General features: G+C 36.6%; 1 protein-coding gene across 3 annotated transcripts in view; it reads left to right on the forward strand.

Annotated features, from left to right (window-relative positions):
• The window catches only part of LOC125234258 (autophagy-related protein 16), a 246,859-nt gene that overhangs the window by 178,338 nt on the left and 48,667 nt on the right, over positions 1-19,854 (forward strand). For all 3 annotated transcript variants that reach the window (XM_048140473.1, XM_048140480.1, XM_048140488.1), the window contains one exon: positions 16,437-16,557. In XM_048140473.1, the coding sequence (XP_047996430.1) occupies positions 16,437-16,557 (121 nt within the window). The remainder of the gene's footprint in view (positions 1-16,436; positions 16,558-19,854) is intronic.

The following is a 19,854-nucleotide window of genomic DNA, read 5'->3' on the forward strand; positions in this document are numbered from 1 at the left end:
TTATAAGATCAGACTCAACCTCCGGCAAGCAATTGCAATACAAGTATAACTCTATCGTTTGCAATTTTCAACTTAGATAGATAGATAGATAGATAGAATACTCTTTATTGGCACACCTCAGCAAGAGATACAGAAAAAAGATACAGCGGAGACAAAACAAATGATTATAAATAGAGGCAGACAACAGGCGGTCTTATCGCTAAAGAGAACTTACGCCCCATATTGCTTTGAAATCTAGCTAACTCAATGTACAGACTAAAATAAAATGAATTCCAGAGCAGTCCATCGACGTCCCATTATGCGAGCACGAGTCAAGAACCTTTCGCTTACACACATTAGATACGCTAACCCGCCGGCGGTACTAGAGCCGAAATTCGCTGCACCTGTTTATTTATTACTCTAAGATGACTTCTGTATCAGTACAGTACTAGTACTCACACAAAGGTAGGTATTAGACAACTGATTAAACAAAGTATGTGGTCACTGTTTTGCTTTTCGGTCATTTTCTAAGGTTCAGGTATGAAAAAGATATTCCACAAGAAAACGTAAACCTCAGACCATGTGATAATGAAGATAAGTATTTTACGTATTACCTAGAAAATGCATCTGAATATTATAATGTAGTTGCATTTTTCATGTTAAGTATCTTATTATTTAACTTTTCGATAATTACGGCTTAGAATAATTTGAAAGGTGGAAAAACCCAAGGCAGTAGTTTTTCACTTTAAAATGTATTCTAGTCTAATCTCATGTACAGTCGTCGGCACCAACATCATACCTACCAAATGAAGGGCTGAAGGCTTTATAAATGTTTGACACTCTCTAGAAATAAGATTGTATCAGATATAATTTCGGCCTTCTTTTTGTGCGATGTTCTTGCCGGTGACAGTAGTAGATAGATTTGAAGCCTCAGGATTACGTTGAACTCACGTATCGTATTTGAATATTGAACTTTTTTATAAGCGGGTTCTAAATATAAACCATATCAAAATACTTACTGGAGATCTAGCCAACGTCACAATAGCTTACGCTCTTATGGTTATGGCTATCGTACCCTCTCTATAGCTCTTCCCTATTGCCGCGAAAGAGCCAGCTAACTACGATAACGATACGAGCATAAGCGATACCCTGGCTAGGTACCTTAAAAAAAAATTCGTACAAAGTATCCAAATAGTCAATCTAGCCGTCAACGGATTTAGGATTCGTTCACCCCGCGTTACGCTTGCTGGGCGGCAGGCTCGCGCATTGTCTGCGCACCACAAAATGTGAACGATCCTTTGTTTTGTTATACTTCGAGTACTTGTAACCTAAAGCGACCTCGGTGCTCTTAGCGGCCACCTAACAGTCATCGAGACCAACTTCATTGCCTAGCTCTAGCTTAACGATATTGTCTCAATGTTGGCACGTTAGCAATGATTGAATCGTTAAAATTTTATTAGTATAAGGTGGGTGTGAGCAATGATCTTGCTCTAACAGATAACTAATAAAAAAATCTAACAACAAGCACTAGAATAAATATTTTAGAGTACTTTTATAATGGTAGACCAATGGTAGACGATAATCATTTGCAAAAAGATGTACTTTCACTTATAGACGAAACGATTTCCAGCACGGATTTGAATCCCGATCTTTACTTTCTCGGCGCAGAAACGTATAATTTAGTGAATGGCCCATTAAAAAGTAGATGTGCACAAACTTAAGCCAAACAATCGAGCTTACTTTTTGTCCACTTTCTCACTTCATTGATCTCACCGATTACTGTAATGGTGATAATGCATAAAACCTACTCCGCTCGGAGCGTGCATAGTTTTAAAATAGAAAGCAAAGATGCTTATTGTTTATTGTTATTGGCCCTTTACAATGGGCACATGAAATTGTTTTAAACCTCCTTGCTGTGTTGAAATGATACTGGCAATTCAATGTCTTCACGTTTTCAGATAGAGGCTTAGAAACTCAAAATTACCTTTCGTGTTTGCATGTATTGTATGTATTATCCAAATTATAACTTTTTTTAACATTCAGGATCTTGACCCCGAACTCACCAGAAAGTGTGATTGAAAATGTATTAAAGATTTCATGAAAATATTATATTATTTGACCATTGGTGTTTGACATTGCAGGAGGTTGTTGATAACAATGATAACCTTCTCATGATAATGATGGTTCATCATCCTCCTTGCGTTATCCCGGCATTTTCCACGGCTCTCCCATGAGCGACAATGCTTTGATAACTAATCCCAAGATTTGGCGCAGGCACTAGTTTTACAAAAGCGACTACCATCTGACCTTCCAACCCGAAGGGTAACTAGACCTTATTGGAATTAGTCCAGTTTCCTCACGATGTTTTCCTTCACCGAAAAGCGACTGGCAAATATTAAATGACATTGATGATGATGATAATGATGGTTATGATATAAAAATGTTTTTGACCGTCATCTAACTACGAAACTATTTCTATATGTGTAAACTACAGTTAGATTTGGCTTGTCAAATTCATATTTTCTCTATGTCATTCGGCTAAAGACACTATCGAGATAACACTTTAACAGCCGATTCAGATTTTTTACCAAATGATCGTTAAATTGACACAATATGTTTGCATAATTATGAAATTGTGATGCTAACATACACAGAAAATGCACAGAACGTGCTTTATTTATAACATAAGACAACAAACCTAATATTATCATTTATATGCAACTTATCGTTACCTATTTTCTTAACAAGAGTCATGAGTAGGGAAATGCAGCTAGAACCGAAAACCGAGTATCGGTTTTTTTTCGGTGAAACTCGAAACCGATTCGAATTTCGGTTTTTAACCGAGTTTTTGTTAGCTTCAGGTAAATTGTAAAATAAAACAGATTTTTCGCTTATATTGTGTTTTTATGGACTTTGTAAACACAGTATATAAATAAAAATCTCATAGGATGATTTGTTGACTGCTGGGACCAGTGTTTCTTAGGAATTGGTGAAGATTATTGCTTTGAAAAGTATATCTGAAGTTCAATCGACATGAACAATTTAAAAATGTAACGTAAGTGATGTTACATATTTTTTTATGTTAGACGCAGCATATTCCGATGTAAAATGGGATGAAAAGACACTATTTTCAACTCTCTGAGAACGAATCTCATCTATAATTGAAATGATGTAAGTAATCGTTTTGGCATCTTTTGTGTCCTGGTGAGTTCTTTCATTTTTAACCGATTTCCAAATATCAATGGAGGAGTAAAATGAAATAAATATACTATAAAAAGAAAAAAATTACCAAGGCCTCCAAGTGTCTAAGGCTGATTCTAAGAGATCAAATGGAGGAGGTTATCAGTTCATCTGTATTTTTTTAAATATTTGTTATTCGATATCTCACTCAACTCTGAACCGATTTTTTTTATCGAATGTATATACAGTTTGGTCCTATTTTTATCAAGTGGTGTCCGTTCTGATGATGGGATCCTGGAGAATTCAAGGAAACTCTTCAAATCTTAAAGGTAAACTGATTTTCGTTTGCTAAGAACGTTGGGGTTTTAAGCCACATTCTGGTCAAGCTCGTGTTTTTTGGCGGGCTCTATGAAGAATCAAGGGAACTCTTCAAATCTGAACGGCACACCAATAGTGACTTTTGTATCTTTATCAGAAAAGGAATAACATTAAAAAGAATGGCATTTGATGAAGTGGAATCGCTGACGATGATCAGAAAGAAACTCTTAAAGACGCATGGCATATGACAGTTGATTTGTTTTCTTCGTTATGTTTGTTAAGCATGTTGGGTTTTCAAGACGTCATTTTGTCAAGCTCGAGTTCTAAATGTTCTAATAGTGGGATTCATGAGGAATCCAGGGAATTCCATAAACCTTAACAGTATACGTGTATTGTCTTTTGTATTTTTATCAAATAAAACAGTCGCTTTTGATGAAGTTGAAAAGATAAGCTCCTTCAAAACTTTTTTTATATGATTGTTAAGCAAGTTACCCGATTGGCTCCGACCTGGACCTGAACCCAGACCCGACACCGCATCCGCAAAACTTTACTTTTAGTTAATTTTACCTACAGTGTCTCCGCAAAAGAAAAAAAAGCCCCGAAATTTCTTCTTTCATCCTACAATTGCGTGAAAATAGCATAATTATGTTACAATTACAAATCTCTTAAACACCGTTCAGTTGCCTTTTATAAAATATCAGATATTTGGCGTATTAGGTGAATCTTGAACAACGTAAGTACCTACTACAAAAACAAAATGTTCGTTAGAAGTTAAAAAAGCGCTAGTGGCCTTGTGGTAAGAGAGTGCGAACGCGAACCCCGGTTCGTACCAATGAGTTCATATGTGCGAAATGTCATTTGATATTTACCAGTCGCTTCTCGATGAATTAAAATATCACGAGGAAACCGGAATAATTCCAATAGAATCCTTCCGGTTGGAAGGTGAGACGGCAAAGGCTTTCATAAAGCTAGTGCATGTGCCAAATCTTGGGATTCGTTGTCAAAGCGGACCCCAGGCTTCAATGAATGCCGCGGCAAATACCGGGATAATGCAAGGAGGACGATGATGGTTGTTAGAAGTTCAAATAACAATTACCTACAAGTAATTTGAAAAAGTAAAGTGATCACTGTAATTTGAAATATTTGAACAAGTAAAGTAATCTACATTGGCTTTACGTCAGTTTCTAGGTGAGAATTTGCATCTTAACTTATGTATTTAGTATTTTTATTAAAAAATCCTTTAACGAAAAAACTCGAGTTTAACTCGGTTGAAAACCGAGTTTCAAATCGGTGAAAACCGGACGGTTTTAACCGAAACTCGGTTTTTTCACTACTCGGTTGCATTCCCGAGTCAAATGGCTCAAAACAGTCATTGCCAGTCATATAATCCTTATCCGTGTAACAGAGACGTTTACTGACATTGACGTAATAAATCTCATGATGTTGCATTACCAGAGCATGTCTCCGGTCATTTGACTCGTTGCCCTTAGGCCCTTTCTTCTCGCCTCATCTCTTAAGCATCACCATAATGCTTGCGACATGCACTTATGTCCACAAGCATTATATAAGATCGTTGGTGGTCACTGTAAATTTACTCGTAATGTATTTATTAATCAACGCCGACAACTAAAGAAATAAAACTACTTAAATAATAAAACGAATTATTAGTTTCTAAAGTGCTAAAAGTCATGCGAGCAAACATATATAATGAAGTTTTAAAGACATGCTTGTAAAGTGAATAAAAACATGATGAATGTCCTCCATTTGTCTTTATTTTAGAAGCGTCTGGCGGTAGTTTTGGTAGAAAACCAGCCTTGTCTCTTAATACTTCATAATTACATATTTAATATCCTAAGTATTTTGTGTGAGTATCCATATTTATCAACACAACCCAATTGTACCTGCTCACGAGGTATATATATGCTATTAATTTCGACATACCTACAATATAATTAGAGATCTTTACTCGTACTCGAGTAGGTAAGTTAAGTAATAAACAAGGCCTTATCTGGGGTCATCATTTGAACTCTAACTATTAACTTAACCAAATAAATGAATTGTTTTAATTCAAACAAGGCATTATGTTAGACCCATCTTCTTTACAGCAATTTGTATGGATTTAAACCTACTTGTATTGTGGGTAACATTCAAACAAAACTACATACATTAAAGATTAAAGGAAACATTTACGTATCATAATATTAGTAATGAGTAGTTACTAAGCACATTAGCAATGTTAATATTAACTAATAAACGACGCAGAGTAGAGACTAGAGCATCATACGCTATCAATTAGTTAGCACTCGCACGGTCCCGTCGCTATTAGAAGCACATTAGATATGGTTTCGGCACGCCATGGAGGCATTAACCAACTTGTAACACGGTCACATCGTTTTCGACCGTCCAATCTTAGTTTTTACCGCATACTCGCACAATTTTACATTAGCGTGCGAAAACTGTTATGAATGATTTGTATTTTATTTCAGTTTTACGATTTCTTAAGTTATTCATGTTCATGTGTGTCGTTAATTTACCGTTTGTGCGATCTAAACGTTAGCAGTCGTGTATACGCATGTTAGGCAAAATTAAATCTCTGCACGCGTCCATTTCTCCTCTCTTCACACGATGTGAACAAAGCAATCATTATATTTGTGACCTTGACAATTATTTATATCTCATACAGGTACTTGTATGTATATGCGTAGCTCTATTTAATGGTAAATGATATCCGCCTAATAAATTTTTCACGGCTTGACACGGTCAAATAGTACACAGTTAAAGATGCAAAACAGTCCACGAAGATCAATTCCTGCTCCAGTTGTTGTTTGGCTGGTAATTTATGAGATACATTAATAATTTTCGTGTCGCCGGGTCACGAACCCCCCGCTCCCACACATAAATCGGGTGATGTCGCGTCGTGAGCTTCCGCCTCACCTGCGCCCGCGCCGCGCCGCGGCTACCGGCCCGCCGCCGTGCTTTCGTGTTAGCACTGTAATTAATAATGGGAACCTCAGCTAGTATCTGCCTGCCTTCTGAAACCCTCACCGCTGTCTCTTTACATTATGCTTACTACGATCCATTTCAATAAACTCACTCCCACATTAGACGCACGTTTCACGCTTTCGGACCTTAATTTGACAGTGAAATTCAATAAATACTATGTATTTGACGTAACGTAACACGAAGAACACCCAAATAGCAATTAATCACAGAATCGTGATGATTTTGACAGATTGGATGGATTATCATAATTAATAACTTCGTCCGTATTTATAACGATAACGGTTTAACGTAGATATCATAGCTGATTCATCTCTTACATAAAATTTGGCAAGAAATGACATCAGACTAAGTCGTGTTTAATTTTAGTCATTTTTAATATTCATCGATACTGTGACTAACGTTTCACTTATAATGTTTGTTTCACTAATACTTACTGACGTGAATTTTGGGATTGGATCAAAAAACACAAACATAAGATGCATCTGGTTTGTTTACTGTCACGGTTAAATTGTAACTACTTAGTTTCGAAAGAGCATGCAACTGCTCGTTATCATCGGGCCATAAAAACAAAAGTAAACGAGTATAAAACTCAAAATACGACTTCTAAAGTACCTTCTGGAAAAAAGAACTGGTTTTTTAACTGAGCAAATAATTCAGCCTGACACCGTACATACTTTTGTAAAGAAAGTTGGCTCCCCGTTTAATTATATTATATTAACGTGAAATTGTAAATGTAAATGTTAGTAACAGAAAGAAATAAGACACTAAGCAACATGCGACCCAAATGAATAGCTCAAAACATTTTATTTGAAATAGAAAATAGTAACGATTAATTGGGTTCTAGCTTCTGCCGGCCATTTTGACCGAGTACAAAGATTTCCGGGAAAAATAAATCTTATTATGTCCTTTCCTAGAACTGAAACTGTTTTCATACCAAATTTAATCTCTAGCTTACATAATGTGACAAAGCCACAGCCAAAAATATATTCGCATTGATAAATTTAATTGGTTGGATTTAGATTTAGATTTAGATTTCTTTATTTCATGATAAAAATTACACTATAAATTTGTTACATGCCAAAGTTATGTTTATCTTCTCATCATGATCGTCAAAAATTACATTATAAATTGAAAATAATAAAAGGAATAGTTTCTCCCAATAAGGATCGTCATTTACAAACAGAAATACACAAAGCACAATAAAATTAACAAATGAAATAAAATCCGAAGTCAGTGTAATCAAATATCACAAATTCAATTCCATGTACTCATTTACAGATTACAGAGGGTTGGTTTGTATAATTAATTTTTGCGATCAGGCCCCGTAGCCGAATGGCATTTCTCCGACGCCAAACGAAAGCGATACGCCGCTGGCTCTGTCGCGCCAATACGCAAGCGCGATAGAGATAGATATCTACTAGCGCTTCGTTTCGTGAGCGTTTCGTGAGCGATTGTGCCATTCGGCTAGCCACCCAGGACCCTTCCAATAAAAGTAGCGAACAGGTTTCAATCGTATTCGTAATTCACTCAATGAATATCGACTATTAATTAAACATAAATATGGTTTTTGCCGCTACGGACATTTAAATAAGTCAGTTTTCTTATCTTATATTAGTAAAACAGCCCGGAATAACGGTTCGCTTACGAGCTACTTAATCAGTAATCACTAATCAGTTTCACCGTCATCCAATTTTAATTAAGTACGTACATTATATCTACACGTCATTATTAGTCACATTATTAGTTCCCAAAAACTTATCTCTTCTGCATTTATCTTAGAACGTGCTATGTATATTTGGCACGGCCTAAATCGTCAGATACCGTATCGTGACAGCAGAAGGTTTTTAGTTAGTTGGTATTAGTAATCAATTTATTAAATCAGTAAGCAAAAAATTAAATAGAATATGGTACCTATTTAAGTATTACATTCGGTGTTTGGAAACTTTCAGAATTTAGAATATGGTACCTATTTAAGTATTACAAATTCTGAAAGTTTCCAAACACCGAATCAACAAAAATAGTATTTTCACAAGGGAGCAAAATAACATATTTACGATGATAACATTAATAGCCTACATGGAATCGTGAAAGAAGTAAAGGATTTAATGATTTAAGCCTGGGTGTACTTTGAAATCTAAGAGAGCGTACCTAGTGACTTAGTAAGGAATTTATGTACCTAAGTCTTAACAGCCAAGGTGAAAATATTTCGCCACCAAGTGACTCATGCTGCTTTTCACATCACGTATGATCAAATTATTATGCAATTCGCGTACTCGATGATATAAGTACATAGTATACACTTAATCTACATGTATTCAATCCGTTGCGTTAGTATTTTATACTGGCAACATAAAGTCCAACAGAAAAAGGCCACTTTTATCCCTCAAAACAGGAATTAAATGTCCCCTTCCTGAATCGATGATCTGTAAATCTATTTAATCATAGTACCGAGCCAATGGTTCAAAACAATTGTGAGGGAGGTATTTACCTGTAGAGGAGAGCAATCGGACATACAGTAGCATTTTGGCCAAGCTGAAACAGAGACCTTCGCTATTGCTCGATCAACAATACCAGATGTATGTTAAGTGTTAAATAATTATAGCGAAACATCTAATGCCTAAGGCATAAAATATAATTTATGCTACCATCACTTGATGTGTAAATTGTGCTTAATTTTAACAAATTTTGTACGGCCCTCCCATTTCACACAGTCGAGAGATAAATGATTCTTTGGAGTACGAAAAGAAACTGGCTAAGTGTGAGGTATATAGTATTATTATTACGTTATGGTTTTGGTTCTTTACCATATGATAAAAACAATATACATATACGACTATTACATGTAGGTAAACATATTTAATTTATTGTTAAAGAAATAAAATAAGACATGGTGAAATTGGCAAATGGTGCGTGGTATCTATCAATGTTGATACTCAACTCCGTTCGTCAATTTAATTTGACATCATCTCGCCGAAGATATGTTGAAGAAATAATAGTTTATGGCGTTATTATCATAGTAACAAATTTTAACACCACCAATTATTAGCCAACTCGTTTCAGTTAACACATAGGCTCAACTTGTTTTAATGGTTAACAATGATGCGGTAACAAGGTGATAACTAAAAAGTCACACCTATTTACGAGGCAGAAGCCATATATACTGTGTCTACGGGAGATCACTAACAGCAATCTGATTGACGTTAGACGATACCGTAGAGTGGACCGCTTTTAATTGGTACAAAATAAAAAAAGTCCGCTTCGCACGGGAACATCGACCTCTGCGCCTTTATTGATACCATACTAATCAAAATGAACTGTGTTGTCCATCCTTTATGCAAATGAATATCTATTTAAACATGTCTTTCATATACACGGAGACCAAATGGAAATAGAACCTCTGCGCCTTTATTGATACCATACTAATCAAAATGAACTGTGTTGTCCATCCTTTATGCAAATGAATATCTATTTAATTACTCTTAAAAATGATATTATGTCTTTCACACGGAGAACTCCAAATGGAAATAGAAATTAACATAAGAATTATTAAAACAGATTTTGTTATTTGATAAATATGTACATTAGTTATTAACCGCCTTCCAAATCTCAAGGGAAGGGGTTCTCAATTCGTCTGTTTTCTTTTTTTATGTTTGTTCCTCGATATCTCCGTCGTTACTGGACCGATTTTGAAAATTTTTTTTTGATTGAATGTATATGCATACAGATTGGTCCCATTTTTCTCTGCACCCAGTTCTGATGATGGGATCCTGGAGAAATCGAGGGAACTCCTCAAATCTGAAAGGCATACATATGGTGATTTTTGTGTTTTTAAAGGAACAGCATGCATTTACGTACGGAACAGTGACATTTGGTGCAGTGGAACTCCTGATGATGGTCAGAATGGAACTCCTCAAATCTGAACGGCACACTTATAGTGACTTTGGTATTTTTATAAGAACAGCATGCATTTACGTCCAGAAAAGTGACATTTGGTGCAGTGGAACTGCTGATAAAGAGTGAGCCGCCCCTGGTTAGAGTTCCATTCTGATAATCATTCTCATCTGTAAGTATTTCAGAATCATCCAAATTTCAAAATTTGTTCAGAAATGACGGAGATATCTAATAACAAACATTAAAAAATATACAGACGAATTGATAACATAATCCAACATTTGAAAGTATTTATCACCAGAACCCCAATGGAAGGCGGTTTTTTTTTTCTTAAAAATTATAAATATTGCGATGTATCTCCTGTGGCTACAATAGTTTTATACCTAAGAACATTAATGACAAAATAGACGTCCCTTAAATGATGTTAAATTTGATAATTCCTACTTTTCTCGTAATTAGCTCATGATTCTTTATTTATTAAAATACGTAGTTTAAAAGGTTTTTTTACTGTAATTATAAATTCAAAATGAGAGTTTATTCACACCTTGAAGGCGCAATTAAGCTCTGCGTATAAAATTATTTAAGTTTCCATAAAGTGTTCTTCAAAATACTGTACATAAATATATGCTTTATACCTCCGATATTGTTGATACGCATCCTGTTGTCGTAAAGAGGTCGTATACCATTTTCATGGCGCCGGCGAGAACGTTAAAAGTATATTATAATCTGCGAGGCGACGAATGCCGTTTATTAATGTATATGATATCCAATCTTAAAATATTATGATCAACAATCTGTATGTCTTTCCCATGACGGAACAATGGTGTTCCGGACCTTTGGAAGGCGTGCGCGGGGCCGAAGCCAACGCGTAGAGGCCCTTTTGACACTTTAATGAAATGTAAGGGGTACACCGGGCGGATGCTGCCCTTGCCCGCATCGTGGCGTGGGACACACGCAGAGGCAACACCCGCCAGGGTGTAAGGACTATTTGAGAGTTAATGGAATCTAAAATGAACTGGGCTATTGGATGAAAGTGATGGGCTAAATACTGGGCTATGGGATAAAAAACCGGACGCCTGCCTAATAAAACGGTATCCAATTTTATTTCTAGCAGACGGTGACTCGTCCCCACAAAAAGCGACATCCAAGATGGCTCAAGGGCAACACCGGTGTGAGAACTCAAGAGTGTCGAGAGGTGTACACCGCTTTCTGCCCAGTGGCCGTTAAGCCACTGTACCAACTCGCGTCTTACGCAAATTTTCACTTCCACCCCTGGAGCATGTAGCCCTAACGACTCCACTCTGGACGGCCAGCCAAGGCAAACCAGAGGTAGAGAGTCCTGTAATTACGAGTAACAGAACTCCCCAGGAGCACTCGGGTACGTGGGGTCGCTGTTCCCCAACAGCTCGCCACAAGCTGCCCTGCGTTGACTGATTGCACTGGTAAAACCAGTGGGCGATGGGGTCGTCACATCCCTACGCCATCCGATCCCTTATTATTAGTAAGTACATAAATCCAAACATCATTTTGAATTTCACAACATCTAAAAATTAAATCGATGTCTAATTCTAACCGATCCTTGGCACCTAAGCCAAATGTGTATGTAAAATGTAGTTACCTAATCCATCATCACATAAGTATTTCATTGTTATACTTGAATTTTTCCAACCAAAACATATTAGTTTGATCCTTTTCGTTAAAGTATATTTTAATGTAGTTACATAAAACAATTAAAACCGAAACGGTTTAAATGATACCAGTTTATTGTAAGGATAAATTAATGAAGAGAAAGTTTATATTGCAGTTCGAGTAATGAAACTTAATTAGGGATTTAATGCCACTGAACAGCATGGTGAGGCATTTCACAGAGCGGTATCCTCTTTTTTTTTTACCGGAACTAAATTATGAGGTAATAATATTGAACAAAACCGACGATGACAAGCAATGAGTTCGACTACTGGGTTGGCTCTTTCATCTAATTCGTGTGGCCATTAATTGTAATCTATGTGAGATAAGTCGCCCGTGTGATATCGAAAACTAGATTCTGTATAATGCGCTTAGTTGTGTAGCCAAAGTAATAAGTTGTGTTATTCAGCTCAACGCACCACAGCTGGAATCACTAATGAGAGAGCGCAATTCAAATCAACTGATTTATAAGGAGTGAGTTATTTAGCCGGCCGCACGTGCGATATTTATACATTTAAATGACCATTCGCAATTATCTGATATGCATTCAGGAATCTGCATTGGATAGGAGTTTGTGTTACAAAATTGCTCTCAGAAGCTCTTCTACTGTGATTTCAGTTGCCTCGGTTGGAATCAATCGGGCATGTAACTAATTAGTATCTTCAACTAATAGTAGTTTATTGTGTATATTAGGTATGATTCATGTAATAGGCATTGAATATCTCGCTGCTAACAAATAAACAATGAGTAAAATCTCATACTCTCCCACCAAACAAGGAAGTATTGTCTACGACAATACTTTTCCTTTTCTGAATCGTGTTTATTGTGCTGTAGAGATTTATTTACGAGTGAGTGTGTACAATTGCAATCTAAACCGGTAGGAAAGCGATATCGATAGTTATATTAGCTCGTTAGAGTCGGCGGGCCTTGTCCGGATGGTATCGCTTAACCCCCTCAATTAGCGTGCCCTGCCTATCGCGGCAATAACCCGAAACAGTGTACGTATAACCGACCTGCATTCGTGACGCGACGTACGAACCAAACCACTATACGTACACTTAATTATCCGTAACTATAAATTTTAAAAGCGATGATAAGGTCCCGTTGCGCTCTCTGGGAACGCTGCTCGCCGGTAATGGCGCCTGGCGAATTAAATTTAATTAATTCCCCCTCGCCGAACATACTCGCGGGATCGAATTCGGCCGGAACAGTAGCCAGTAAGAGCCGGCAAGTGCCGTTAGCCACCGAGGAAATTACTAACTGCGCATAGGTTTACCATCATCAATTCATCAGGGACACTGCTCATTCGCCGTTGCCTTCGTACGGATGCGATTTACACTTTAAAAGATTAACAGTCACTAACAAAAGAGTTGACGCGCCAAAAATATAAAACCAGGCACTAAACAAATAAAATACGAAGTGGTTTGGGTAACTCTGGATGGATATAAACGTTATAACATTTAAATTGGCCTACTTCAGTCTTAACAAATTGAAAAGATAACCCTGTTTAAAACGTTGTACTCGATACATCGGTGCCGCTAGCCAAAAGATCAGTGCGAGATAAAAATGATATTTGTAAACAGAATGCTCCCGCGTTACTTTCCGAACCAGTTCCGTACGTTTACTTCGCATGTCGTTTCCTTTCTAACTGACAAATTAACTTAGACAAGTTAAGATGCCACTCCGGTTTTGTGTACCTCAGGCAACTTGAAAGGGTCTAATCTTGATGTCGTAGTTTTATCATTGCCACTAATTTCTTGACTGTTTGACTACTATTTACACGTTACATTAAACGCCTAGACTCTTCCGCTAGACTGTACTACATAATGAACTACAGTTATAGTTTAATTACCTCCTGGTTGTGATGAGATATAACTTATTTTCTATGACAACTATAGCCTGTTCATTTCCCACTGCTTCTGCTACTGCAGGTCTCATCCCGAGAGCAAGTTAGGACAAAGTATATACCATACGCCGTGTTTATTTTTTTGTTTTTCGTAAAACTTTGACACGGAGTTTGGTTCATTAACAGATTTAACAGGAATCACCCGGTATATCGCGTTTGTTAAGGTCACAAGGACAACTTGCACAGATGACTCAGTACCAAACTAAACATCACGTGAAGTGTGGGCATAGGCATCATATACTGGATGTCCCAAGACATGAAGGGAAAGTACCTTAAATATCTTAGACAGAATATTTTTTAAATGGGGGGAACAATCCCTGTACTTAGGAACAAATGTCCCTGTGCTAATCACACAAATAAATTTGCCGTGATTCGAACCCAGGGCTTAGCTGGCAGGATCACTAACAACTAGGTCAGACTGACCGCCTAAAGTCATGCGACTTCTAAATTCTAATAGACCTTGAATACAAATACCTCTAAATTTACCTATACAAAGTTCCTAAAAGAGATTAAATGCTATAATTATACAAAAGGATCTACAAATAATCGGAAAGTGGTTTAATCGCTAGGCGGGCGGAAAAACGCAAGCTCGACTCGACCGCCCATATCCATAAGTATATCGAATATCGACATGCGCTTACGCACGGCAGTAGCGTCGCAGCGGCAAGTGCAGACCGCTGTTCCGCCGCGTTATGCGACCGCTCTTTGTTTATGCTAGTATTTACTCCACATAAGCGGAATGAAACTCGCTGACCGCGCCGATAACGGAGTGTTTTGTCTGCAATTAAGAACGGCGAGAGCGGGTCAACCGCCCGCTCGCGCATTACTACGGAGTTATGGAGACATTTTAAGCGTGTCAGGCATGTTTAACTACATATCTGTCATACTGTACAAACGGTGACGTTGTAAATATTTTACCACGTCGCGATTGTTACTGGTGAATTATTATGCTCTTATTCATTGCGAGCCTACTAGTTCTACGTCTTAAGGTGCCCGCGTCACGACACCTTATCGCGGGCAGTAAGAATAAATAAATAAATAAATAAAAATAAATAAATAAATATTACAGGACATTCTTACACAGATTGACTGAAGAATGACGTGAGAGTCATCGGCTCAATGAGCATTTATTGATATTTTATGTGGGAATTTTCCTTCTTCTTTTACACTACACGTACCTTCAACAGGCATGCCAAACTTTGCATGCTTTATTTCAATTAAGAGTATTAAGACTGTACTTTAATTTGGATTGATGGTTATATTATTTTTCTTCAGGAATCGATACAAATCGTGAGTCATTAATTGAAACAACGCAACTTTAACAACAACCGACACCGAGCGTTTACTAAGTACGTCCCCTTGTAATTACTAACAGTCTTAAGTAGCACTAATGAACAATCAATTAGGATGCAAATGAACGCTACGCTGCGTTTTATTCGATTCGGCACAGCTGTTATGAACGGCCCTGGCCTTCTTGTGTTGAAAACCGATACCCCACGGTGCGCCGCGGTCTCAGTGAGTTAGGTCAGTGCAAAGATAACGAGCCAGTAAACAGAGGACAATAATCGTTCGTCGTAGCTCCGGGAGCCGCGCTGGACGCAAATGGCCCCATCAACCAGTAGGCTAATTGACTATCTACTTGTTACGCTATTCCATCCTAGGAAATATGCTAATCTAGCTTGATCTCAATCATTTGGCATATAATTGAATGTAATACTCTGATTTTCTCTATAAGCACTACAAGATTTACGGGGTAACAGCCTGGAAATTGACATCCTGTGCAGTATAACTAAGATCTATGTATATACAATAATTAGGTACTAGGTTTTCCTTGGCTGAATACTTAACTTTGCGACTGTACATATTATGTAACAACCAATAAATCAGAATCTATCTATCTATATCTTTAACACACGTCAGTGCCGTCGCCAAGTCGAGCAAAACAAACAAAGCAAGCTAACTTATTTTTTTTCTCGAAGCCATTCAGGGCACTTCCGATGGGATTTTCGAAAATGATGACCATTTTGAAATCCGAGGTGGAGGACAGACTTTAGCATAAAAGTTGTCACGGATATAATTTCCTAGGTTTTAAGGTGCGCGAATTTCGTACGTTGAAAACCTCTTTGATATCCAATAATATTTAACAATCGCACTTACAAAAGCGACTGCCACCTGCATCTGACCTTCCCACCTTGATGCTACACTAGGCCTTATTGGAATTAGTCAGAATTTGTTCGCGATGTTTTTCTTCATTAAAATGTGACTGACAAACAAAGAGACATATTTCTAATTTGAATGGATTTTTGAACAAGGGTTCATATAAAGTCGCACGCTCTTTTATAAATGTATTCTTACATTTCAATTTAATTGAGTCTTGTGTAACTTAGCTACATATCTATTTGTATAATAATCCTTTAAAATATTATGTACTATCTTTATGCACAAACCAATAATGTTATATATTTGTCCGCAGCATACGCTTACGGGCCACAGCGCCAAAGTGATGGCCGCGAAATTTCTGGGGGAGCCCACCAAAGTCATCACCGGCAGCCACGACCGGACGCTCAAGATATGGGACCTGAGGAGTAAAATGTGTCAGTATTTTTATCACGCTACATATGTTTCTTATGTAAGTTACAAAAAATAAACACACTGACGACGCGATTCGAACTTTAGGAAAATGTGAGTTGATAATATATTACGTATTTTATTTTATATTACGTTTTTTCACTGACATATCCATTTATCCAATGATAATATGAAACGAATGCAAGTGAATGCATGAAATGAAATGAAATAAAATATGAAATGAAATGAAATGAAATATTTTATTAACTATAAAACTCCCGTGAGACTCATACATATTTAAAAATATTTTAAGCGGGTTACTCACGTATTAAGTCGATATAGCGTTCGACATGTTTCGGTCCAATTTCGAGAACCTTTCTCAAGAGTAGCATGTAAAGGCGGGGTCGCTACTCTTAAGAAAGGTCCTCGAAATTGGACCGAAACATGTCGAACGCTATATCGACTTAATACGTGAGTAACCCGCTTAAAATATTTTTAAATATTTTATTTTCCAAGTAAGCATATTACAATGCGCATATGAACGTCAAATAAAGCTACGCCGGCTCTAACCCTACGCCTCACAGCCTCGAAAAGATTGAGTCCCTCCCTCAGTTGGAGGGGGGTATCCACTATGGGACCGGCAAGAAACTCGGCGGGCCACTTCTTTTCAAAACATGATATCTTAGGGATCATCCATAAATTACGTCACACTAAAAATCGTGATTTTTGACCCCTCCCCCCCTCCTTGTCACAGCTGGTCACATTTGTTAGACTCCCCCCTCCCTAGTGTGACGTCACATATTTTGCAAATTTACACGTACAAATTATTGAATGAAAACAGCGGGTAGAAATCAATCTTATTTCCATTTATGTACTTAAATTATTCTTCACTCCACCAACGGGTAAAGGCTCTCTTGATACTTCAAACAAAGTTTCATTTTTATCTACAAGTGTGCAAAGAAATTTTAACTTGATGTGGCTGGTAGAATAAACGTTTAAATGATGTTTTTGACTCTTAAATGTTAAAAAAATATGAATCAAACTACATTGTTTGATGTTTTGCAGTTAATATTTTCCACGTGTTGGTGTGTGAGTGACAAATTTATTTAACCTACGTGCCTTGAAACCCCCGTAACGCTCAAGATTCCACATTCTGAATCGGTCGACAAAACAATTGGTATCTTATATTTATAACCAGATGCAAAGTCGAGAATAGGTGATATTCTAGGCCATTTACAACATTTTTAGCTATACATGGCTTAGACAAATTTTAGTGTTTTTTTCGACCTAAGTAATCGCTTAAATATTTTTTTTATGTTATTCAATTTTCAAATTGCTGTAGTTTAATTTTCTTTAGACACAGATATGTCTAATTTATTTTATGGTATACGATAGACATTTTACAATACGAAATAAAACCAAAACAACTATCTACAGTAACAAGAGTACGCTTATCAATTTAGTCTGAAATTTTGGCGTTTTCACCGAGAAGTTCAAAAAAAACCCTAAAAACGACGAATCAAATTTTGTCCAAGACATAAGAATGTTCTAAATGGCCTAGACTATCTTACCTGACTATAGACCTACTTTTGGCTTTTCATCCGGTTACCGATCATTTTGTATTTGTATATATATATGTTTATGAGGTTTTCATAAAACCCTTAGATTATGATAGATTTTGAAATGTGACGTCACGAAATTTAGGACCCCTCCCTCCCCCTTGTCACACATTGTCACACTTCGTCGACCCCCTCCCTCCCCCTTAACGTGTGACGTAATTTATGGATGATCCCTTATAATTAACATGCATTAAAAAACAAGATACAATTTAATATGCAAAAGTATTCATCAAAATAGTACATTTCGTTATAAGTGCGAGAAGTTCGTTATAAGTAGGCGTAAAATGGGGTCCATATCGGGTCGCATATATTTTTTTGTAATATCTTCTATGCGCATAACAACTTACGGCATCATCATCAATGTGCATACATATAGGAAATCATATTATTTTTTGTCATACTTCTTTTGCTCTAATAATTAGTGTCATACTTAATAGATGTCATATACTCCTTATTCATACAAACTTAGATTATAATAATCAAATGTCATACTAACTATCAGCACATCAGGTTTGATAATTTGTTTTATACAAACGATTTTTAGCATATTTATTATCAGCCATAATAGTTCACTATAACCCCTTCAAACATTTTAATTTTTTGTTTTAATTAAGTACAATTTATTACACATAATATTACTTCAATTATGAATATTTCTAAAATTTTACAATTTGTAAATTGTTTGTCTAACCTAAACCTACTCTGTAAACTGTTTGTTTTTGTGTGTGGTCACAGTTCTAACCTAACCTAAACCTAATATAAAATCCATTCGTTGCTGTGTAGGTCGCAGTTCTAACCTAACCTAAACCTACTCAGTAAGCCGTTTATTTGTGTGTGATCACAGTTCTAACCTAACCTAAACCTACTATGTAAGCTGGTCGTTTTTGTATGTGGTCACAGTTCTAACCTATCCCAAACCTACTCTGTAAGACGTTTGTTTCTGTGTGGTCACAGTTCTAACCTAACCTAAACCTACCCTGTAATACGTTTGCTTCTGTGTAAATCACAGGTCTAACCTAACCTAAACCTACTCTGTAAACTGTTTGTTTGTCGATGAAATTGTCATCGTCGCACCTAACTGGGCTATGTCATATGAGATTTGTGTTACTTATTAGTACATTAAATTCGAGCTTAAACAGAGTTATAAATGGAACGTATTATGATTTTTAAATTTATGACTTCTTTTTTGTATACAATATTAATACTATGCATAGTAATACGTCGAAATAAAGACAATTATGCTCAGCAAACTTATGACTTAAAATTTAATAAACATAAAAAATATTGCAATAAAAAATATGACATAACCCAGCTATGGCGTAAAACAGCTATGTTCAAAAATTATTCTGACTTCCAAGTTTTATGGCATACAATGTTATGTAAATAGTGCTCTGACAAGTGAAAATATGACAATAGTTTATAGGCCACCAGAATGTAACCCCGTAAAATGGAACGCATACTTTTTACGCACTAGTGCGTAAAATCCAACTTCTCGCATGCTAAACAGCCAAAAAACGGGCACTTTTTGAGCAACTGTATTAAAAAAATATTAACATAGGTACCTACTCTATGGAAACTACTTTCAATAAATTATACAAAGTACAAAACTACTATGATTAATAGCAATCAATAGCATTATGACAGAAATCACGTTTTTTCACTGACATATCCATTTATCCAATGATATGAAACGAATGCAAGTAA

The sequence above is a fragment of the Leguminivora glycinivorella genome, chromosome 2 (genome assembly GCF_023078275.1).
Source record: "Leguminivora glycinivorella isolate SPB_JAAS2020 chromosome 2, LegGlyc_1.1, whole genome shotgun sequence".
Lineage (NCBI taxonomy): Eukaryota > Metazoa > Arthropoda > Insecta > Lepidoptera > Tortricidae > Leguminivora > Leguminivora glycinivorella.